Here is a 24,768-nt window from a genome sequence, read left to right as displayed (position 1 = left end):
TGAAGAAGAAATGGACATGCAGTGCGTAGAGAGGACAACCGATGTTCGCTTAGGGTAACAAATTGGATTCCAAGGGAAGAAAGTGTAGCAGGAGGTGGCAGAAAGTTATGTGGGCATATGAGGTTAATAAGTTCGCAGGGGTCAAGTGGATGTAGCTAGCACAGGACCGGATTAATTGGAAGAATACAGGAGAGGCCTTCGCCCTGCAGTGGGTGTAGCCCGGTTGTTGATGATGATGACGTGGCTTAGCTCAAATTCAAGCGTATATTGGTGATGTGAATTACACAGTTCTCGTGGGCAATGGATTGCCATTTTTATTTTCTTGCTGTAGCTACAGATTGATGGTAATCTCTCCATGAATGCTGTTACAGGAGCTTCCCTTTTGTTTTATGCTCTTAACTACAGTACTGATTCGAGTGCATGGTTAATGGACCAAGGCTCAATAAAAAAAGGTTCAGAAATTAATTTTCATCAGTTCCTTTTCAGTAGCTCAGTAGAGTAAACAAGCACCATGTTAGGATCATTTTTGCTTTTACTTCTAATAGCTTCCAATTCTATTGAAGGATCTTGAATGGGGTTACATAGCAATAACAAACGGAACCAGAGAGAAAGTTAGAGAATAATGGAGTATGACCTTTACTCACAATAACAGGAACAGAAGTGGTGTAAGTTACATGTTTCAAGATTAGGCAGATACGACACACAAGATCACTGCAGTGTGTGACTTCACAGTAAATATGAACCCTGAAGTTATTGTGGGGGCAGCATTACGTACACAGCAGCTTGAAGCAATCTAATGGTGAGAACACAACTACAGACCAACAAAAAAAACATTGTTTAAATAATTCACAGACTGGCAAGGAGAGAAGGAAGCCTGCAGAAACACTTAGATTGCCACATTCAACCAAAGAAAGTTTGAAAGATGTGATCATGACTATTGAGAATGTGCATTCAGTAAGACCAAAAATAGAACTGCATTAAGTAGGACTTTAAGTGGTCACCAAGTACCCTCTGGTTGAAAAATTTGCTAGGCTTTGTTACGAGGTATTATCCAAGAAATGTACCCCCACAAATATCTCCTGCAAAGAATGATAACAGTTACGGCCTCTGCACTTAAGGAGTTTCGCCAAACTTCTCCTGAATGCTTTTTTTTTTTTTTTTTATTGCACATAGTAAGAACTAGCCTCTAGAACTCTTTCTCACTATGGGGAAGCATAATGCTAAGTAAAAATAAATTGTGTCCTATCTGCATTGTCATGGGTACATCGACAACTGAACACAGCAAGTCGCAATAGTGCACTTGGCTATATATGCTTGAGCATGAATACATCTCAAAAGAGCTTTAGACTATGGCAATACTATAGACCAGTGTAATTATAATGCGAGTATCATCACAACTATGTAACATCAACATATATAACGCTGCAAGCAACGCGCTCAGGCACACATGATGAGGCCCCAACAGAAAACAGACACAAGCGAATAAAGTTAATAAAAATATGATATTTAAACAAAAAAAAACAAAGGCCTTAGACACAAAATCAAAGCGGAATTGTGCACTTATTCAGATTCGGACATAACAGTGAAAAAGTAACATGATGCCAGGGAAACATACCACTCATCACTCAGCAGGGCTTGAAGTCAGGGGTGTCTCCTGGGGTCTGAGACCCTACACCAGCATTTAAGAGAGGTCTGAGACCCCTCCGCACTCAAATATTGTATAAGGACTGCATGAATACGAAGGAGGCTGCCATCTTTTTCTCTTGTCAGTGGTTGTCAGAACATTCCTTCTCTGTTGCTCCGGCAATTTCTCAGTAAGCTTGATAAGAAGAACATATTTTCTAGAACTCAAGAAGGAGAAATATTATTTCTCTCCTTAAATTTGTATAACAAGTTGAGCAAGGCAGGCCATCAGCCGCTTTCTCTCTCCCTCTGTATTTCCTTTTCCACCACTGGTCAAACTACCAGAGGCCCCCCTCCGATGGAGTCAGACTTTAAGCACTGTCACTCAGGGAGGTGTTAAGTGATGAGATTATTTGGGTACCATAAAAAAAAAAAGAGAGACACTGGCTTTCCCTATAGGGAGTATGTGCAGGTCTAATATTTGGAAAAGACAATTGTAACTGCCAAAACTAAAACAAGAATTAAGCCTGTTTGTCTAATATTTCTTAATGTGATTAGGGACTTTTTGATGAATACAGGCAGAACTGGTTGGTGATGAAATGATGAATTCTTAAAAAAACTGGCTACAAAGGTAATGCATTTTGACAGAAGCATAACTAAACTTAAAAACTGGACAAAGATTGGCACTTGACAGCTTTCCGGAATTCAAGTAATAACAGGCATAAAAAATGAAGAAAGCGTACAAACGTGGCTTTTTGATTGCCGATACATGTGCTGTCTTCACAGTACAGTCAATAAGTGCTCACTTCCTAGCTTTTACAGTGTTGTCATCATTACCTGTTAGAAGAGGAGGCATGGAGAAACAGAAAGCACTCTGAGGCAAGAGGAGGTCAGAGCCTTCCGGGCATGTCTGAGGGCGCAATCCACTCTTAGATCACACAATTGCTCGACGCATCTGATTTCCTGAACTTATGCCCAAGTTGGCAGCGCTGATGAAAGAAAAGGTCAGAATAAGTGTAAAGTGGTTCATGTTGTGCAACGGACACAAAAATGCGTTAGTAAGAAGGAATAACTGCAAAGATATTTTTGTAGCTGTGGTATCAGAGCTGACCGACATAGCATGATACAAAGGACTATAGACACCAAAATTTGGTGGAAATTTCCTTCTTGTTAATGATGCGTAAGTCATTCCTGTATATCGATCCGCACGCAGTTTTCGCTTACGACCACTAAATAATTTATAATTGAATTTTATTTTCTCACCAGTTTCTGTTTCAATATCCGAGAGACGGCTGTGACATCACAATCATGTCTTGATGCGCAGCATGAAAGAACAGCAATATAATCTCTCATTCTTCACTTGTAATGATTTCTGTTCTTGAGGTAGGCTGGCTTTATCATTGCAGTGAATTTAAATGACACAGCAATGATTATATCGCTGTATTTTCATCCCTCGCATGACCTAGACTTGACTGTGACGTCACAGCCATCGCTCGGCTCTTGAAACCGAAACAGGTGAGAAAAGAAGATTGATTATATATTATTCAGCAGTCGTAGGCGAATGTGACGTGGTGACCCGTGTACAGTAATGTCCTAGGCATCATTACAAATGATAGTACACAAACCCAAAAATGAATTGTCTATAGCCCTTCAAGTAGAGTATCAAAGTGTCTAAGCTAAGTGAGATGTTTCGACTTCAGGACAAGACAGAACTTTGTCAAACTGATGCGATATGAATGATGATCTAAGAATCAACTAGTTAGTTTATGGAGTTTAACATCCCAAAGCGACTCAGGCTATGAGAGAAGCTGTAATGGAGGGTTCTGGAAATTTCGATTACCTGGGGTTCTTTAAAGGGCCACTGTCCAGGGAAGGCCATTTTAAGAAAAGGAGCCCAGTGTTTCGATCAGGTACCGGAGATAGTCTGTGCAAAATTCTACAGCGACACGCGCGCCGCAAAGCATCGAAAATACAATTCAAAGCTCCCTCATGCTCTCCTTTGAGAAGCCAGCTTCACCGCTTCCTGCGCTGGCCCGACGGGCCCCGATAATGACGTACGTACCGGGAACGACGTCCATTGGTCCGTCTCGCTGACTGACGGAAGAAGGATGGGTGTCTACCGCTCGCAGCGCGCTTTTCCCTCGCCACGGCCAGACTGAATCCAGCGGCGCGCACTCCCTCGACCGCTTTTTTTTTTTTTTTTCGCGCTCGCGGAGAGCCACGCCCCACCTCCCGCCAAACGCGGAGGAGGAAGGGGAATTTGTATTGCGGAGGCTAAACGACCTCGGGCAGGAGAGTGAAAAACCTTTGCGAGGGAACGGAAGGAGAGAGGCATGACAGAATCGGGTGATTGCGGTGGCTGTAACTGCGTTATTAGTTACTCTTTTCAAAAACATTTTGCGGCCTTGCGTTCCAGGGGCGAAGCCTCACAGTCACCGGGGAAGAAAATATTTTCGACTGGAGGGTGGACAGTGGGCCTTTAACGTGCACCGACATCGGCAGCACAAGGGTGCCTAGCTTTTTGCCTCCACCAAAAAGTGGCCGCCATGGCTGGGATTCGATCTCGCGCCACTGGGCACAGTAGTCGAGTGCCCTAATCACTAACACCTCGGTGGGACTCACAATCAATTAGAGTACTATTTAAGTGTAAATAAAATACAAAGAAACCAAACAGATATATGTAGTGCCGCCAAATGAAAATCATCCATGTAGGTGCACTGGTTTTTGATGGAATCTAGGCATGAGCATAATTTCAGCATGCATTTTTTGGCTTTGGCTACAGTAGACAGAGTACAAGCATGCTGAAGCACCCCTTTTAGTGGCAGCCTTCTTTTCCTTCTTTTTGCATTGAGAACTGAATATTTTCTTATCCAGTAGTAACCTTTTTTTATTTCCTAGCGCTGAAAACCAGAAATTTTCTTTTCCATGCATGGCTACATATATGTGACAGGCTTTTCCATTTAAAGGAACATTCAGGACAAAGTCGAATTATTGCTCTTGGAAAAATTGATAATCTGCTTCTTCTGGCGAGCTTTACCACGATGGTGCATGGTTGAGATGCCCAACTATTGTACCGGAGTACTCGGGTTCGAACCCGATCGCCGGCGTCCGTGTGCTGTGTGATGTCAGTGCACGCTAAAGATCCCCAGGTGGTTGAAATTACACCGTAGCCCTCCAATATGGCTCCTCTTTCTCTCTTTCCACTTTCACTCTCACCTTCCTCCCTTCCCTCACGACATGGTTCAGGTGTCCACAGAAACAAGTGTGACAAACACTGTGCCTTTCCCTTCCTGTGAACCAATTATATATATTTATTATTTCTGGAAATGGTTACACCTATCTTTCTGCAAAAGATGCTTTTATCCCCAGAAAATTGGATCTAAAAATCTTCCCGGAGTCTATACGAAATTGTACATCTTACAGTAAGAGACGGATTGTCATCATTTCAAAGTAAATGGCAGTTTAATGTGACCTGCGAGATCATCACCAAAAACCAAACAACTGATGTGTACACATGCATTTTTACCTGCGAAATTGGCTGATGATGACAATACCTGTCGTTCATTTTTATTTTTCAAGTTTATAAAAGCTTCGTTTTTGGAGACAGTGGTCATTGCTATTAGATTGCAGTACCCTACTGATCTAGGCCAACTTTTATATGCTATCAGTGATCGTCCAAGATAACATATAAAGCATCTTATTCAAAATAATATAATGTTCAAGGTGTTTTTTAATTTCAAAAATTTTCAAGCTAAGGTACTGGTACAAATGAACCTAAAAAGTTTCCATGGGTCAGCTGAAAAAGTATGAACACTTGCCTAAAGCCAAAATAAATTATTTTTTCGTTGAAATATGGTTTTGTTCTTGAATTCTGAGTTAAAGGCATTTTCAAGAGTTTAATACGATTATCAGCATAGGGTTCACTTCTCAAATCACACACTAATGACGCAACAAGCACAGAGTAGCTCAAGGCTCACATAAAGGAACAAAAATGTTGGCACCCGGTAATCATAAGCAAAGGTGTTGTGCACAACAAAAAGTACTGCTACAAGAGAATTATTTGGCGCACATTATAAACTGCTGTCATTACCAATCATTACTGAAAAGAAGAATAAGCGGTTTTGTGAGGCTTTTTCTTCCCATGCATGGCAGCACATCTTGGAAGAGCCCCCCCCAGCTCATTTTAACAATAAAATCAGCAAGGTTGAACTTGCCTTCAAAAACAAACAAACAAGGTCACAAGTAGCACTGTAACAGAAAAAAAAAAAAAAAAAGAATATGAAGTGCCATTTGATTTTTCTTCTTTCTTGCCTATATAATACTGAGACTTTGTTCAAGACTAGTGACACTTGTGGTTTAAAACCTGCAGGCAGTAGCCTAAGATCATGCATCTAGGCATTCACAATTTCTGTACCAAATATGTTGGACTGTCCTGACAGCTGTCATACTTTTTTATGCAGAACTATTGAATTTTAAATGACATACAAATAATTACAGGGTATGGGCAATGGTTAGGACAACAGTTCTACTAACCCTGTTGAAAATGAACATAACTGTATGCATTCACAGAGAACTCACAAATCTTTTAATACATCTTTTAACTTGTATGCCAGCTGATTTGAATTTTGCATTTCCAGAAGATATTTGGTCCACAGATGTTGACAGAATGGTGACCTGTTGCAAGTTTTTTCACTTCTGCATACTTATGTAAACCCAAAACTTAGGGGTGCACAGGATGAATATGATGTGGTTTACTTAAAGCAGCCCTTGCAAAGCACTTGTTCTTTAGCGACATTGATACATTTAACTTGCAGCAATGTTTAGTTATCGTAAGGCAAGGCGACTGCCATACAGCCACATTTTTAGTAACTTCTGCTACCACACTCCCTTAGACACTCGTGACAGCTATAGCATGTTATATGTATGCCATTGACACCGTGGTACCGGTTGTTGGCAAAGAGGAGAATTAGTGGTTTTTAAGGACCAGCACAGAACGCCCATCCAGGTCCTATCATAGGGTGTGTTGCCAATGTTTGGTCTTCCGTCCTAGGGATGCATCTGTCATGTTGCGGATGCAGCATGCGGATGGCAGGACGTTCCAGTTGTACTCATAGGTCAGCCTTGAGCGCACTTCCCTTTCACACAACACACCATAACGCATGAGGGTTTCATACTTCGTGAGCATCATTGAAGCCGTCTGCTTGTGAGTGACGAGGTACGAGTTAAAGCAGCCACGAGAGCGGTATTCAGTGTCAAAGCGTCGATCATGCCTGCGGTCCAACTTCAGTGGTGCCATCCACACGCCTACCGAAACGTCTTCGCTGAAATATTTGTCAAAGCGAAACCTAAACATTCGTATAAAATTTACTGCCCCATAAGACAACACATAGCCGCCGCCGCGGGCATAAGGCAAGTAATACCCGTCTCGTAGATACCACACAGGTTCGGCCCATTTCCCAGACTTGAAGACTGGCGCGTTGCCAGAGAAGAAACCCCAGTAAAGTTCCCTGCCCGGCCTGTCTCTCTTCCAAGCCGCCAGGTCGTCGGCAATGGCATCAAGTCTGGCGAACGAATCGTCGTCGAGCTTTAGCAAGAAATCGAAAGAGAGGTCGTCGTCGATGAGCCAATCGATGGTGTCAAGTAGCTTTTCCGTCAACCCATCGTACGAGTCAACCGCGTATTTATGCAGAACCATGTCGTTAAATTCACGCGATTCTTCCTCAAGGGCTTCACACCACGGCTCCGGCAAGGTAAGCAAGCCTACGAAAAATCTGTAAACAATGCGGTGGTTTGTCTTAGCTGCCAGCTTCAACCATGTCTGGCGCGCTGCATTGCGCAGATGCTTAGTCTTGTGGGAAGACAATACTGCCACAAACAGGAATGTTTTGTCACCCCTGCTGTTTTCTTCGTTGAGATTACTGCGGCTATCAGTGCCGTAGATTACTGAAATGAAGTAGTTAAACCAAATAGCGAAAACTAAACCAAGCATGAACCACATCCCTGCCAGCATGCAGTCACGAATGTTCGGCTCAAAATCGTCAAAATTGCGCGTCCGATTTCGGCTCATGGCGATTCTGAAATTCGCACGGTGACAGTCGCAACACTATGAGTGGTGGGACAGACCACCACAAACTTGTCTCTCGCGCCACTTGCTTGTCACGCAGACACTTTCACTATGAAGCATGTGCAGCATGCGTAGTACGGTTCCACTCCGCACTCTTGCAGACCACAGTACATCGCTGGCATCGCCACCAACTTCACGTGCACCCACATACACATAGCGTAGATCCGCTACCCATTGCTGCTTCCATACATCCGTAAACGTACGACACACGGAACAGTCGTTTTTGAAGATGACCATCCACAAATGGCAGAAAAGTCAATTTATCGACAGCATTGGCATCCGTACGGACTATGTACGGACGGACAACTGTCAGACGATGGGCAAGGCCTTGCGAGGGACGTTTTTACGCCTCGCGGCTTCTTTCAAGTTCTTGCCTACTACAGGACTTCGGCCATTCGGCTGCTTCGCGCCGGGTCGAGACAAGACACGCAAAATAGAAGAAAAGAAATACGGTTGTTTATACCAAACGCTGTAAACTACATTTCTCATTATAAAACCCAGGGTCCGTAGAAAACTCGCATAAAACTATTAAGCACTCAAAATGACGTCAAGGAACTAAAGGCGCGAAAATTCGATTCGTGCGTTAATCGGCATCGCACAGAACACTGAGAGTCAGTACCATTAGGATCCTGGGGTATTTCCTACAGCAGAATAGGAAAAACACCACCATCCTGAAAAAGCTGCAGACGTATGTCGAGGCCAGGTAACGGGGATATTCAGGCGAATCTCTATCAGGAACAAAGGCCTCAGAGAACACTTGTAATCAGCAGGATAGCTTATGCCACCCCCTGGTGAAATAGGGAAGTTAGAAAAAATGATCAGAACGTCATTCAAAAGGGCTTTAGGCATCCCTCCCCCCTCCCCCCCAACTCGTCGACAGAGAAGCTTCTAGCTATGGGAATGCATAATACCTGGGAAGAGTTTGCTAAAGCGGCCAGGGAGGCCCATATTTGGCGGCTCAACTCCACTGTTGTGGGCCGAAAAATACTGCAAGAACTACAGCTTCAGTCAAGTGAGCCACCCTATGTCGCTAAACTCCTGGAGCTTGAGACGCGGAAACTCAAAATTGCACCTATCCCTAAGAATATGCACCCGATTCATGACACGGAACGAAGACAGCATAGAGCAAAATTCATTCAAAGCAAACTAATAAACGACTCTGCTGAGGAATCAGCCTATTGCGATGCTGCCTGCGGGCTAGAAGGGGCCGCGGTCATAGCAGTGGTAGATGGGAACCACTCCCAGAAAGTAATTGGATCTATTAATACGCGTAACGCTTTAATAGCTAAAGAGGCTGCGATAGCTAGCGCTAGCATGTACAGGCACTAAAGCCAGAACTATCCTTTCAGATAATAAGGCGGCTGTTAGGAACTTCGGCAAAGGCCTAATTTCTAAGCAGGCGGCCAGTCTACTGAGAAAGCAACCGCTAAACCGGGAGGTTTCAGTCATCTGGGTTCCAGCTCACGAGGGTCTACCAGGCAATGAGACTGCTCATCGCCTCGCTCGAGATGTATACACCCGAGGGGCCATAGAGACCCCGCTACCCGGAGACAAAGACCCCCTCATCACCTACAAGGAGCTCGCTGAGACTCCCAGACTAAACAAAAGGATCTATCCACCACCAGGTAGGTCCCTAATACCCTCAGAATGCAGGGCCTGGCGAAAACTTCAGGTCAATCGCTTGTTTCCTCATGTTACTCTGCATAATGAGTTGACAGGGGACCCAGAGGCTTGCAATCTCTGCAACGTACCTCTGAGTCAATATCACCTAATCTGGCAATGCCCCGATTCTCCGGGAGCTAAAGAAACTGATCCCCTTGATCAAATTACCTGGGAGTCCTACATCGGCAGCCCAAATGTGGATGAACAAAAGATCGCCCTGTGCCAGGCGGAGGAGGCTTACTCCAAGACCTTCTCTGCGGCCACGGCGCAGGAGAGCCGGCAAGGAGACTTCCCCCTGGCTGAGTCCCTGGCCCGAGGTCCATGTCGGTGTAAATAGTCTTCTCACTCACTCACAGAACACAGACTACTGTGACACAGACGATACAGACGTCTTTTAAATGCACTTCGTTTCTATCTAAAAGCAACCTTCCACCTCTAATAGCCTGGTCGGCCTAGCGCAGAAAGTATTAATACATTCCTGCTAGTCTCATAGCAGCAGGGCAGAATGTACCCGAATTTTTGTGTTGTGTTTACTTTCGTGAACTTGTGTTGAACCAATTTAAAAGAAGTTTATTTAGAATGCATCCAGGAGTTAGTTGCAATGATCTATTTACCCACAGCTATACTTGATGCTTGTTTTGGAATTTACCCCAGTAAAAGCAAAGTTTTCATAGCTCGCCAAACTCGAGCTTCCTCAAACATTGCTTATCGCCCACATTATAGAGGGAAATAGATGTAGCTAGTATATGAAGTACTTACTCAAACTGCAAATACCACCAGAATTTATTCCAACATCTGGGCCATTTCTGTTTGACGTTTCTTTTTAAATGGCCGCTTTTCACAACAAAGCTTCACTGGAGCGAATTTTCAAAAAGCCTGTCAGAAGTGCACTGTGCATAAAGGCAGCATCCAGAATGTCATTGCCTTAACTGTTCATTATCAAAATGATTTTCCCACAATCGTCTAGCTGTAGTAGTGCAAAGTGATCTCAAAATTCCTGCACAGTTCTTGGCTTGAAAGCCAAGTATAATAGGCTGTGCATAATCATGAAGAGTACTGTACAGAGAACATGAAATTTCCTTTTATTTTGTTGCTTCAACATCATGCTACAATGCACCAGTCATAAGGTGCATTCAAATATTGGTGATCATGGCACTGTCTGCAACCATTACTGCAAATACCACTCCTAAAATAGCCACAAGGCCAACAAGAAGAAAGTTCAGTACAGTGAGCACCATAGAGGGTATGCAGATGGATTTGCAAACCAGCATACAAACTGTAACATACGTGTGCGTGATCCTACTGTTGTTTTTCCCCAATCCAGGAATAGAAGAAAACCACAGACAAAAAGATACATGTAGCATATATGCGCAAGTGTATGTTACTTTTCTATAGCATGCTATACGATTACATTATCGCCTATGCAGAGAAATGACAGCGACATCAAATGCTAATTTCTGAACAATTTATACTGTCGTAGCAATATCAATGTAGTCGACGCCGATGCTGCCGGACAATTCTTCCAATGTAGGGGTACTAATGCTCTGGCGTTAAAGACTAGTCAAGGCAAAAGACACAGCCATAAAAATAATGAGAGGCCACAGTGAATTAGGTCGGCATAGCCGTTACTGTAATGTATAGGTTCAGAGACCTCAGCAGGACGCAGGAAGTTGCTGGCCACACCAAGCAATGTTCAGGAAACAGCACTGTACTTTGGAGCATCCATGTTGTATTTTATTCGCTAATTACACCCACAAGGCACGTCCAAGTATTTGGGCAAGGCCACAAGTCAACATGCAGAGCACTATGCACGGCATGGTAGCAACAATAGGCCTTGGAGGCATGAGTCTTCTGACATTAGGAAGAGACCAAACACTCACACAGTCTACTATAACTGCTGCCTCTGTAGTATTGCGAGACAGATAAACTTTAGCCGATTTAGTCCATTCCAGCTCTTCAAAATCTTACACAGGCTAGCAAAAGGATTTTGCACAGCACCTCATGCAGCTTGATGCATGGGATAGCAATCACTTTCACAGGTCAAACCACATATGATTGAATGGTACAACATAATGGGCACACAAATGGTTCATAGCCTGGTGCCAAATGAGGCACTGATGTTAGAGTGCATATGGCTCTATCAACATTTTAACAACAGTTCTAAATGTTCTTCAGCCAAAGCACCTTCTTTGTCTCCCCTTTGAGGGACCTAAATCAAGTATAACCAGGCGCCTTTAGCAGGGTTTGCAATGAACTGAGCATATTGAACAGCTTTGTAATTATCACTAGACACAACAGATTATGGTATCATAGTAAGCATTCTCATAAGCACGTACATATATGCCTAGCAGTTGAGAGTGTTTGAAGAGGAAGCAGTGGGAAGTCCGCAGCAAAATGGTAGGAAGAGTACTTGATCATGTGATTAGGTCGCAACTTTCTGAAGATGATGTAGTAGGCAGCTGCGATGATGTAGCTTTATGTTCCAAGCAATGACAATGACAACGAACCATGAAATGTATCAAGTGATGCTGCATCGATATCGTGGTTCGCATTCATTGAATGGTACACCTGCCTGCTGATTCGGCCATGAAAAAGGCACACCACACACATACTGCAGGAAGAGGAGCAGCAATGAAAAAGAATATCAAGCAGGAAACAAAGGATTTTGAAGCGAAAAGCTTCACGAGGCTAGTCAACTCAGAGTCTCGCGTGTGCTCCGTCATTAGAAACACATAAAGCCCTGCTTTAACCAAGCCGTATGAACATGCCTTAGTGGCCTATAGGGGTAACGTGAATTCAAGGGTCCTGACAGGCTGAGTCTGACATAACCATCCCATGTGAAACGAGAGACCCAAGTTGGCAGCTTCTGCCAGGGGACCAATAAAAGCCACAGCTGCGCATGCGCAAACCACGTGACAACACAGGAGAGCCGTTGCTGCCGCCGCAACCTTTACGGAATAAAGTTTAATCTTATGTGATGTACGCCTGTAATCAGTGTAATCAGTGTTTCACCACGATGATAATCCATGGAATATCTATAAGGTGCAACCGTGAACAACAAGGTAAGCCACAACTACGCCAAGGAACCACAAGCTAAGCCATGGCGTCGCCGAAGCTTTTTGCTTCTGATATCCAGGTTTAACCAAGCTAAGCCACCACCAATTTTTTTGCGGGTGGTGTAGAAATGCCACATACACAGCGCCGTATTTGGAACGCTACAAGGCACTCAAGGCTTGAGATGGCATGCAAATAGTCCAAGCTTAATCATCATGGCATATATATATATAAGCTTGATATATGGGTTACATTAGGAAGGTTCGAATATGCAGTTTGTACGGCAACAGGGATACTAGAACCTACGACGACGAAAAAAAAACGCTTGAGCTTGAATGGGCCTGTTTCTCTTTAAGATGAGGGCTTTATGTATGATGTTCATTACAGCTGCGACACCAAAACAAGCTGCACTTGTTCAATAAGCTAGAGCATTCACAGCAGTGAGTACATGACTAGTATAAAACGCACAGTGAACAGATGATTCCATCAGAAGCACTTGGCAAAATCAACAAGTCATTTTGTGAGGACATTTCAGATAAGTGATGCCTAATTGAAATAACTTAAGCATACAGGGTAAATGCAATACATGCTGAATCACAACATGCAAGAGGCACCTGCAGTTGAGCAAATTACTCTGTCTGCCCTTCCATTCCATACGCACCACAGCTGAGTAGACCTCTGGTGACAAGTAGTCATGCCAGTTAATACTCGTCTTGTGGTACCTTTGGCCACTATGATTTAAGTGCTAGCTCACGTGGTGCCCCACACATCACAGTAGTCTGGACTGAAGACTTGTGGACATACATCCTTCGAGACTCATGCCGAGAAAGCACGGGCCTTCAAGTAAGGTCTCATAAGCCACGGCCATTGCTTTGCCTAAGCTGCGATATGTCACTAATATTGCGAATGCAGCACTGGGATGGACGAGCTTCGTGGTCATACACGTACGACATCCTGAGCTGCACCTCCTTGCGGCAGAGGACGCCGTCTTTCTCCAGGCTCTGGTACTTGTCTTCCATCGTGGTCTTGGTCTCCTTATGCGTGACCAGGTACAAATTAAAACAGCCCCGGGACTCGTTTTCGGTGTTAAATTGCCTGTGCCCTACACATCACAGTGGTCTGGACTGAAGACTTGTGGACATACATCCTTCGAGACTCATGCCGAGAAAGCACGAGCCTTCAAGTAAGGTCTCATAAGCCACGGCCATTGCTTTGCCTAGGTTGCGATATGTCACTGATATTGCGAATGCAGCACTGGGATGGACGAGCTTCGTGGTCATACACGTACGACATCCTGAGCTGCACCTCCTTGCGGCAGAGGACGCAGTCTTTCTCCAGGCTCTGGTACTTGTCTTCCATCGTGGTCTTGGTCTCCTTATGCGTGACCAGGTACGAATTAAAACAGCCCCGGGACTCGTTTTCGGTGTTAAATCGCCTGTGCCCTACACATCACAGTAGTCTGGACTGAAGACTTGTGGACATACATCCTTCGAGACTCATGCCGAGAAAGCACGGGCCTTCAAGTAAGGTCTCATAAGCCACGGCCATTGCTTTGCCTAGGCTGCGATATGTCACTGATATTGCGAATGCAGCACTGGGATGGACGAGCTTCGTGGTCATACACGTACGACATCCTGAGCTGCACCTCCTTGCGGCAGAGGACGCCGTCTTTCTCCAAGCTCTGGTACTTGTCTTCCATCGTGGTCTTGGTCTCCTTATGCGTGACCAGGTACGAATTAAAACAGCCCCGGGACTCGTTTTCGGTGTTAAATCGCCTGTCGTGGGTTCTGTTCAGGCGCCATGGAGCCAGCCAGACGCCCACCGAGACATCGTCATTGGCGTACAACTCCAGGCGCTCCCAGCTGTAATGCAAGTATTGAACTGGCGGATACGAGAGGACGTAACCACCGCCGCACGCATAGGGCAGGTGCTGGTCGCTAAGGTACCACGTTGGCTCAGCCCATGGGCCGGTACGCACCACTGGTGCGTGACCCGCGAAGAAACCCCAGTGGAGAAACGGCTCGTTTCGATACCAGGCCATCAAGGGTTTCCCGATGAGCATCAGCTCGGAGACAATGACGTCCAATCTCGCGAAAGAGTCGTCGTTAAGTTTCAGCACGTACTCAAACCAGAAATTGTCCACCAGCCAGACGAACGCCTGCAAGACTTTGTACGTCCTATTGCTGTAAGCATCGGGGACGTTCTCCAGGAGCACTAAATCGCGATTCAAAGAGGCTTCTTGTTCTAAGGCAGCCCGCCGGTCGCCCGAAACGTTGAGGGAGCCCACAAAGAAGCGGTGGACTACCGGTTTACCAGATCTGCGACCCAGTTTGAGCCATGTGCGACGTGCAGCGTAGCGTAGCGCTTCATTTCCTTGCGACGACATCACAGCCACGAAAAGGAACGCGCTCTGCGATAGTGCTTTTTTGCCAATTAAGAGATCGGCTATGAACATCTCACCTGGCGCAGTGTTCGCTATCATTCCCAGCTGTGCAGGGAGGCCAAACCAGGGGCCGAACCATATGAGCCAACCGCAGGCGAACCCAAAGATAAAGTAAAGTGCTCTAGACAGCCTGAGGCACTGACCGGCACGCTTTTTTGGGCGTGTGATCATGATCGTATGCTGCGACAACAGACCGTGGCAGTGCTCCGTTAAGAGGAGTTCGCATTAAATACTGTGGTCATGCCAGAATGACGCAGCTTAACAGCGTTGATATCCACAAAATTGATTCAACCGCTGCAGCTTTGCAGAAAGGCAAGTAGCTTGTTGTAAGCACAGTGCTTGAAAGCGTTTTCGTGCGCCGATTCGAATCTCCTTGCCTCCTCTTCGGCTGATGAAGCTTCTTTTTAGAACTGAAGAAATAAAAAAATGTTTTACTAAGTGAATAACTAAATAAAATGTACTATATTTATGTATTAAGAAGTTTGTTTACTATTCAATTCTGCATAGTATTCATTTTTGCGGACTTGCTGGCCTTGCCACATCACCTTTTGATAACTTGCTACAGAACATGGCGTACGGTGTGCTGTGTAGCTGTTACTGTGCATTTGTCAAACTTCATGACGTGTAAATCGTTTGTTCTCGGCTCTACGGCAGCGCGGAAACATCTTCGATGTGTAGGCTTGCGCAGCACGCTAAGGCTGGATACTGCGTTCAGTGACACCTGCTCTCGCCTAAGGTTCTGCTCCGTACAAACCGCAAGGTATGGCAGTGCATTTTTGCTGGCCCCGTTTAGCCTTCGCGTGGATGGCGAGCAGCTTGTTTTCTTGTTTATTGCGACATCGCACGTTCTGCAACGGCATAGTGGAATGCTCAAGGCAGGGAGACACTTTCAAAGACCTCGATTCAACGTTCTTGAGGACCGTGGAGAGTACCGTGTGTCGACCCATCGCTGGCCTCTCTCCTAGATCGTGCTCTCGAAGCAGCAGTAAGGACAAATAGCTTAACTGGTACCATACAGATATCTGTAATGCTTGAGCCGAACGAGAAACTTATTGCTCACATTTTTTACTCAACCCTAGCGCACTAGGGTGTCGTCTACTGCAAGCGCGAACATACTTCTTTTATTGTTGCAATGAAGAAAAAAAAAAATAGAGCACGGAGATCGCATCATTCTTGTTTATAGCAGAAACAAAATGTGCGTCATCGCGCTGCCATTCTGTTACATTTCAGCCGTCGCTGATTGGGTCACGCAGGTCGCGACAGCTGGGATGAATAAGAAGTACAACACGGCCGCCCAAAGACTTCGTCAAGATTACCTGCGGCTCGTCAGAGACCCGGTACCCTACATCATAGCTCACCCGCTGCCTTCCAACATTCTCGAGTGGTAAGCTCTGAGCTAGAAGTTATTTCATGGTGCTAAATGCCTTCGTTGCAAGTGTTCGACACGTCATGGTGCTATCAAATAAGCCCAAACGGCTTGCTAGCTGTCAAAGTAACGCGCTCTGTCAATTGCAGTGCATGCTTGGTGCCACTGTCAGATTGCTTGAATAGCTTTTTTTTTATCTCGTACATTTTTAAACTATACCTCAATTTAATCTCTAATTGAGGCTTTGTTAGTGAAACGCGCACTCATTACAAACAGTACCCTCATTAATGCCAGTATTCAGTCAGCAGGGCGCACACATGATTGGTAAGTGCTTGATTACAAACAGCACCCTCATTAATGTCAGTATTCAGTCAGCAGGGCGCACACATGATTGGTAAGTTTTTGTTTTATAAATGACCTCTTATATTTCCTTGCTGAGTGCATAATACTGTGTTTGAGTGACCCTGAAGGTGCTGCCATTGGTTTTTTAACTTCGTATCTTTTGTTGTAGGCATTATGTTGTACGAGGGCCAGAGAATACACCCTATGAAGGTATGCTCATTTCACACCATTTGAATGCGCTTCATAAATTTCTGCATGTGCTCACAGTAGCATTGTAGCTGCATTGTCCAGTTTCTAAAATGTTTGTGGGTTTATTTAGCCCATTCTGAAGGGTGATTTGAATAAGAACAAAATGCTATTTCCTCTCCAGTGCGTGATCCTTCCCGGTGCTTGCAGTGGTGTAGAAGTAGTAGAAAAAATGCTTTTACTTTTTTTTTTTTCTGTGTTAAGGTGAATTACCGTTGACTTTATTGTTTGACATATAAAGTTAAACTATAATTCACCCCCACCTTTGCCTCTGCTAACAGTGATAGTTACTTCAGTTGGCAGACCAACTGGACTGATATTGCAGAGGTCCTTGGATCGATTCCCATTACCAGGAAAGTTGTCCTCTTAAATCTTGGAGAAGGCTGCAGCAGTTTCCTTTATATGCTTATCACTGAGCTTTGGGGATGTTGGCAATCATTACTTGGATTGATCATTACTTTCTCATTTGAGAATCATTCCTCCCTGGGAAAACTCTCGTAGTAGACACATGTAAATATAAATGTAAAGCACCGAAATTAATGCTTTGTTGGTGGTATTCTCTGCTACAGATGGCATCTACCATGGGAAGCTCATGTTTCCGGCCGAGTTCCCATTCAAGCCACCCAGCATTCTAATGATCACGCCCAGCGGCCGCTTCAAATGCAACACAAGACTTTGTCTCAGCATCTCGGACTTTCATCCTGACAGCTGGAACCCGGCATGGTCTGTCGCCACCATACTGACAGGCTTGCTGAGCTTCATGGTAAAAGCAACTTTGAATGCAGATTCTGCTTTTTTCCTAGCGGCATGCTAGAAAAAGACAAAAAAAAATGCTTGAATGAATGGAGATGCTAAAAACACACTTGGCACAAATTGAAATTGACCCGTGTTGGTTAGTACTAAATTTAAATGACAAAGTGAAGAGAGACTGAAGAACAAAAATTTGCAAGAACATCCTTGGAGTTCCAAATACAAAAATTGGCCGGAATAGTCCCCAACATCCTTTCTAAACAGTTCGAAGGCTTGGCATGACAGCCCACAGTATTTTTTAGATCCTGTAATTTGAAGGACCACGCCTAGCCAATTGTACACCACAGCAGATTAACTTCTCAGTACAGTTTGTGGGTTTGCTCCAGAATCTATCTCTGAGAAGAAAATAATTTTGTAAATTGTACTCCGTAAGGTGAAGTCTATTGAAGCTTTCTCAATGCGCCAAACTTACCCAATTTTATGTGAAAAAAATGCTAAAACATTCGTTTACTAATTTTGAAACCCTGCACAAAAGTTGCATATTGGCTGATTGGAAGAACATCTAAAGCCTGGTTCACATGCAAGCGAAAACGCTAGCGATTTCTGCCACGGCGACGCAAAAACCTGTTCTGAGCTGTCACAGCGGCGAGAGCGACGTGTTTCCAACTCGTTGGAAATTTTTCGCTCTTGTCGCAGCCGCTCGCCGCTCAGTTCGCTCAATCGCTTGCATGTGAACCAGCCTTAAGAAGGCAGCCATAGATCGATCTCAAATTTAGCAGACCCTCAAATTTTTTTTCGTTGTCACATTCTTCTTCCAAGATTTACAGCTCCTTGGGGATAATCTTTAAAATGCATGCTTATAGTACTCCCGAAAAATGCAGCATGCTTGTATATGCATGTGTATATTTTTAATGTGGCCTGAGTTATATTCACTTGATTAACTCTACGAGGATGCTTCCTATTGCGGATGCTGGTGATGGAGAGGTAGGGAGAAGTGTTGCCTGTATTCTCTTCTGTTGCAGCGAGCTGCACTTGCTATGGTCTAGTGTGCGTCAGGAGAATAAAATCTGCTACTTCCATTCAGTGCACATCAGTGTAGGTCGGAAAACAATGCATGTTAGGTGCGCCCCGTGGCACTTGTTGGTGGAAGACGAATGCCTCCGTACGTGGATGTCTTAGCGTGCTTTGAAGTCATTGCCTGTGTTTTATATTAAATACTTTCGCTGAGGTCCAAGTCTGCTGTTTTGAATGTTACTTTTAAAAATTTGTGTTTTTGTTAGTTGCTCAAATTCTGTTTGAGAAGGCGCAAAGAAAATGAAGCCTGTGATATTAGCCCTATTGTGCTCATTGGTAAATGGCTCCTGGTGAAGTTTTGTTAGCGTGTTAAACTCCACAAATCAGCACATGGTGAACCCTCAGTGACGGCTTTGTTGCTTGCAGGTGGAAAAGAACCCAACATTGGGAAGTATTGACACAACTGACAGGGAGGTGAGCTTGGCAACCTGCCTTTATCCATTGTGTGATTCAAGGAAGCCACCTACAGTCATGCTCAGTATGACTTGTAGCACTCTGGTGGCCACCTTCTGGATAGCGAGCGAATGCATGACGTGAGCCTCTACCGTAATCTGGCGTGCACTGCAGGTCATAGTGAGTGCGATAGTACCTGCGTGTGGATGCCTTCTGAATGCGGCTGTGTGTAAGTTTATCTCTTCCCTTTTTGTTTCAGAAAAGGCAGCTTGCAAGGGAAAGCCTAGAGTTCAACCTGAAGGATGAAGTGTTCTGTGAACTCTTTCCAGACCTGGTTGAGGTGAGAATTAAAGGGCTGCTACGAGTGGTTCACTCGCATATTACAGAGTTTTTGAGTGCCAATGTAGAAGGCCTAGAACGAAATCGTGGACAGTGCAGCAAGTTATGAGGAGGAAAATGATGGAGGTCATGTTAAGAGACAGGTAGGGAGGAAAGGAGCATTCGTAAGGTCATTATTTGACCTAGAATGACACCTTCTTTGTTCTCTCCCCCTAGGTTAATGACATCATAGCTGAAAAATAAAATAAAAAAAGAGGACATAAAATACACAGCAGAGGAGGGCAATGGAGCGAATTCTAAAGGAGGCAAACATTGCTGGAGTTTGCTCAGAGTCATATAGGCATGTGAAACTGGGAAGTTTGTTGCAGTATGCTCGCTGCTGCTGCAGAACAATTGACTGGAGTTAAGTAGAAGAGTGCTTCGTTCTGCTCTGGATATATTTTGCCTGGTGGTGACTAGATGGTTTTTCTAGTCACTGGCATCGTACCATGTGAAATCTCTCTTATTTCATGTTTATGTTTAGAGTATCTTCCAGTGTATAAAGCATTTTTTTTTCTGAAGGGTTTGTGTGTACGTCTCATGCACAACGCAACTTGTATGCACCATAAAGTGATGTGCATCAGTGCATTAACGTTTCCTCTACTCGATAACCATGTTTGAAAAGAAGATCTAGGAGTAAAAGTTTTTGTATGGGTAGAATCATGTGTTTTGGGGAAATTTAAACCTCTGCATCTGCTTCTTTGGCGTCACCTCTGTTCGCCTCATTGTCCTTCGGCGCAGTTGCTGCCGCATGTTGTGACGCTGCTTACGAGGAGAATGAGGTATGACGCAAAATTCGAGCTACGTGCCATTGAACATGTGCTGGAGGATGGGAACTGGGCAACAGGCAGGCACTTAGGTGCACGAAAGGTTGTTCATAAATTAGTGCAAAGGCACAAGTATGCTCCAGTCAGTAAAGCCATGAGTATGGGCAGATTGCGGGATAAAGGTGCATAGACCAAAGCTCGAGGATTGCGTACTGTGGCCACTGCAAGCATGTATTTTAATTACATTGTCTACCAACACGATAAATGTGATTTCATAATGCTGACCGACAAAACAGGTATGTCTTGTACACTGTTGCATTGTACAGAGGGCAAGGTACAGTACGGTTTACTGTTAAAGGGAACATAAGACGGCATGGCTGTCGCGCTTCGCAAAGTCCTCCTGAGAAAGCTGGTGACCAATGATCACGCAAGGTGCATATGCTGTAAGCACGGCGGGCTGTTTATATGAGCATGCGGCGCATGGTGCTGCTCATTCTTGCCATTTGTCAGTGGCAGCACTTTGGAAAGTATATAGGCCACGCGATCGCACATTCTCTCTAACAGTGGTCTGTTGTATACAGTACTGCTGGCAGTGAGGTAGCTTCATCTTTTACTGAGTTAGTGCATTACACCATCACATGGGTGTTACAGTTGCGATGCAGATGTGCCATTTCCTTGCTGCTGTGGTGCAGGAGATCAAAGAGCAGATCCAGAAGAGGAAAACGGAAGTGGAGGCACAGAACGCCTACCTTGCCGAGCGCAGTATCTCGGGCACGAGCCTGGGCGACCAAGGGTACGGCCTGCTGGGAAGCACACTGACCAACATCTTTGTTATCGTCGGCTTTGCTGCGTTCGCCTACACGGTGAAGTACGTGCTGACGTTCAGCGCCAAGTGACTGCGGGCCGCCACCGCGCGCACAAGGAGACTCCAGGACGTTACGCGTGCGGAATATATAGTACGGGACTCAAAACAACTGGAGGAGGAGGAAAGGGGCAGTGCGTGTCGTCACTGCTACCGCCGCCACCGACTAGCATTGTGTACATAGCCGCGTGCGCATTTCTACTGAAACGACGACTTCCTTCAACGGCGAGTGCTGGTCCGGTTTGGCACCTTTCGATAAAACTGAGGGAACACATTCTTCCAGGGAATAAGTGGGGAGATGTGTGCAGATTGCAGCCTAAGGCAAGGGAGGGAAGGGGGGCTGGTTCAGAATTCCGGCAGTTGGTGTTCAGCAATTAAATTGTGCTCATTGAGGTGGCTTAGAGGGCAGAGTGGTTTTGAACTATTGTAGCGGAGCTCGCAGAGCAGGGTTTCACCGACAGATGCCTGCAAACCTGTTGTTGGAAACACTTCATCAATGTTAATGTAATTTTGTGTTCAACAAGTGATTGTTAAAGTTTTTTTTTTTTTTCATCGCTTCTTGTTACTTGCTTTGGAAGTTTTGTTCTACCAGAATCATGTTTACAGAGCTCAAGGGTGCTTTCAAGAACAAGAAGACTGTGCAATTTGTTTTTGTTTTTTTGTGTGTTTTTTTTTTTTTTTTTTTGTAATGATACCAGAGCCAATAGCATTTCGATAGGTGCGCGCTGAAAATTTTTTAAAAGTTTAAGTAGTCCTGTGTGTTGGTTCGAAATGTGTGATTCATTGCAAAAGAAATGTGAATCATATGTGGTTATGCTGTTGTGAGGTTGGGGTAGGGGAGCGTATTGCATACAGTAACCAGTTGCTTAATGAGCAAAGGCTTGCTGTGTTGTGACAAAGAGGTCCATGTTTTGCAGATGAAAGAAGCCGGATCCGGGATGTCAAAAGGCTCATTCCTGCATCTTGTTGAATGCATGTACCATATTAAAATTGTGCAGACAAAGCGTCAAGAAGTTTCCTATGAGTGCATAAATTGACTGCTGCCTTTGTGTCTTGAAGTAAACTTCCAGGATCAAGTTTTCACGTGCTCAGTAGTTTAGGTGTGGTGGAAAGCTGCTCTTCACCATGAAACCCTTCACTACAGCTTTTTCGTTTTGTGTCATTCAGTGATTAGAAACGTTTGCTGTATGCAGTGAAATCATCAGCTGTTGCATCTACTTGTTGGGAATATCGTGGGAAATACGTTTTGGGGACATCACTCGAATATTGCACATGAAGAGGCCTCTGCTTTTTCTTTGCAATACTATTGCTGCATTCTGTATAAATGCAGTGAAAGTTTGTTCATTTGAATTTCAAGGGACCGACGTATCTGTTTGAGTGATGCCTAAGGTAGAGTTATCAAATTGCCGTATCTGTTTGAGTGATGCCTAAGGTAGTTATCAAATTACCACCGCTAAAACTGACGATGGCTTGTGCAACAGTAAATATATCTTAATGTCGCTAAGGTCGGATCAAAGTACCCCCTGAAAACTGAGAAGGGTCACTTGTTTCACAGTAAATTTATTTGGTGAAAAACTAGGCAGCGAGTGGCCCCTGCTTTTCGAGATGAGAACTGTGCGACAGCAGCTATTTTGTTATAGTCTGTGCTGTGCACAGTTGGGAGAGTCCAAGCATATTTGCTGTAAATGGCGAGTTCCTTCTCTACGGTTAAGTGTATGAGGGTGGTTTACCATACATACAAATGCAAACAACGTGAGTGCGTAGGTTTTGCTAAGTAGAAGTAACATGGACTAAAGCGAGGGGGAGAAGTGGTGAGAGAAAAAAGATGGCACGCTAGTCAGCATTCAAAACTGCGTGCAGCTGGTCTTGGTTGGCCGAAATCTGAAACCGAAACTATGTAGTTGGGCTTAAAAAAGTCTTCTAGTTCTCGACTACAGGGTCTCTGTTGCATGCACATGCAAGGTGCATTGGCTACTCTGCAGTGTACATTTCAAGTTTGAGTAGGACTCTTATGATTGAACCCTGATCATGCTAGCAATTTGTAGCACCTTTCTGGAACCCATTTAAACTAACTGGTACTAGGCCCATAGCATCCGAGTGTCCGATGCCATAGGCTTTTTCCAGGATCGCATTGCCAGTTGATTTAACCATATTTTGAAATTAAAGCTCTTGTTGCATAGTAATGACGGCAACAGAGCTGTGCTGCTTATTACAAATACGAAGGAAGTATTGTTCCAAATATAGTGCACATTGGCTGTGTCGGCAGTTACGTCTTGACATTGACGGGTTATTACCAGCGTCTTGCACCTGTTCCTTTGATGTGCATTACACTGTCATAAGCCTGCTAGTCTGTGCAAATTGGTAGTCGTAACAATAGAATTGTTCTATCCAGTCACTGAGAGTCAACAGCCATGAAAGGAGCTGGCTTGTTCAAGTTCAAAGGTCACCTAGGGTCAAATTACGCAACGGTCACATCACAAAAACTGTCACCAATCTGTCGGTTCAACCATGTTTCTATTGATATGCCGGTCACAAGTGACCTCTAGGAGCGGGGCTAACTGATCTAGTTGCGACTCATTTGACTAACTGAAAAACACCATTGGGGGATGTGTGGGTAGGACATTTGGTTGCATAATACGGCCTCTGGTCAAAGAAATAGAAAAAAAATGTGTTTGCACCACAAGCATGCCTGGGAGACAAAGGGATGCATATAATTTCTCATTTATTTCTTATGTATCCTGCTACAGTTTGTCTTTTTGATTGCTAGCTGTGCCAGAGGTATAAATCTCTACATCATTAAAACATGCAGCTGTCAGATGATGTTTCGAACCTGAAGGGTTGAAATGAATGAACACTGTCATGGCCACTCAATGGAGACTCGCCAGGTACAAGCGCGTCTCCACTGAGCAGCCAAGACACCGTGATTGCGAAGCTTTCATTGGTTCTTGAAGTGAAAAGCCAATGTAGACAGCTCACCCAAAGGCACAACAGTGGGAGCTCTAAAAACTAAACGTCGAAGTGTTGCAACCTGTTACACTATCTTGTTAATAAGAACAGTGTAGTATATGAGGCCAGCATAATGTGGCTGAGTTATTCTATAAGCGTTTTCTTGCATATTGTGCCATTGCTTCTTTCCTCCATCTGCGCATTAAATTGTTGCAATTGGCAAGGCAATATTTTGCGTAGGTTGGCTGTTCTTCTACTTTTTGTAATAAGTATTCTTACAAACGTTCCCAGATTTCTGCGTTGAGGTGTTCTTACTCTCATTCAATGTGCCACGAAACCACGCATTTGTTATCAGCAGTCCTATATGAACTGGATGTGGACAGGGCATATGTAATGTGGAGCGGAGAGAGATTAGGGCATTGGAGCATATCTGAAAAGGTGGAAAAAGTAGCTGTTTGTAGGCAGGGAATTTGGTAAGGGTTAAGAAATTTGATCAGTGCCAGAAGCAACTCGCATGCAACTTTTTCTTTTTTTTTTTTAGCTCTTTTTTAAGACCTAAGGAGCATGGCAAGGCCATGTAGTCCATTCGAATGAGCAAACTTTCGCTGCAAGAGCATGGCACATATGAGCAACCAAATCAGTTGATCACTTTAGTATCTGTTGCAAGTGGATTCAACAAATGAACACGCCTGTATTCTAGGACACCCAAAAATCATGACACTTCCAAATAAAGTTTCA

At 44.4% G+C, this 24,768-nt stretch overlaps 3 protein-coding genes across 6 annotated transcripts; 1 reads left to right on the top strand and 2 right to left on the bottom strand.

Moving 5' to 3' along the window:
* Window positions 1-5,073: 5,073 nt before the first annotated feature.
* On the bottom strand, window positions 5,074-8,256 carry LOC146196701 (beta-1,3-galactosyltransferase 6-like). The gene has a single exon (XM_084598474.1). The coding sequence runs from the start codon at window positions 7,688-7,690 to the stop codon at window positions 6,635-6,637; it is 1,056 nt and encodes a 351-aa protein (XP_084454600.1). The 5' UTR covers window positions 7,691-8,256; the 3' UTR covers window positions 5,074-6,634.
* Window positions 8,257-10,218: 1,962 nt separating this feature from the next.
* Window positions 10,219-15,295, bottom strand: LOC146196700 (beta-1,3-galactosyltransferase 6-like). Its single transcript, XM_084598473.1, has one exon. It carries the CDS (start codon window positions 15,075-15,077, stop codon window positions 13,995-13,997), a length of 1,083 nt encoding a protein of 360 aa, XP_084454599.1. The 5' UTR covers window positions 15,078-15,295; the 3' UTR covers window positions 10,219-13,994.
* Window positions 15,296-15,454: 159 nt separating this feature from the next.
* Window positions 15,455-22,167, top strand: LOC146196699 (ubiquitin-conjugating enzyme E2 J2-like). Of its 4 annotated transcripts, none has more exons than XM_084598472.1 (8): window positions 15,455-15,666; window positions 16,160-16,290; window positions 16,784-16,824; window positions 17,430-17,623; window positions 19,051-19,098; window positions 19,337-19,417; window positions 20,915-21,015; window positions 22,002-22,167. In XM_084598472.1, exons 2-8 carry the CDS (start codon window positions 16,175-16,177, stop codon window positions 22,003-22,005), a joined length of 585 nt encoding a protein of 194 aa, XP_084454598.1. In that variant the 5' UTR covers window positions 15,455-15,666; window positions 16,160-16,174; the 3' UTR covers window positions 22,006-22,167. The 4 variants fall into 4 exon arrangements, with proteins under 4 accessions (XP_084454598.1, XP_084454597.1, XP_084454594.1 ...); XM_084598471.1 differs by having other exon boundaries at window positions 20,915-21,090; XM_084598468.1 differs by lacking the exon at window positions 22,002-22,167 and having other exon boundaries at window positions 20,915-21,637.
* Window positions 22,168-24,768: the final 2,601 nt, after the last annotated feature.

Source organism: Amblyomma maculatum, chromosome 3, assembly GCF_055883805.1.
Source record: "Amblyomma maculatum isolate TAMU_Amacu chromosome 3, ASM5588380v1, whole genome shotgun sequence".
NCBI classification, from domain to species: Eukaryota; Metazoa; Arthropoda; class Arachnida; order Ixodida; family Ixodidae; genus Amblyomma; species Amblyomma maculatum.
The sequence above is the reverse complement of the archived record's forward strand: the minus strand, read 5'-3'. Positions and strand labels throughout refer to the sequence as shown.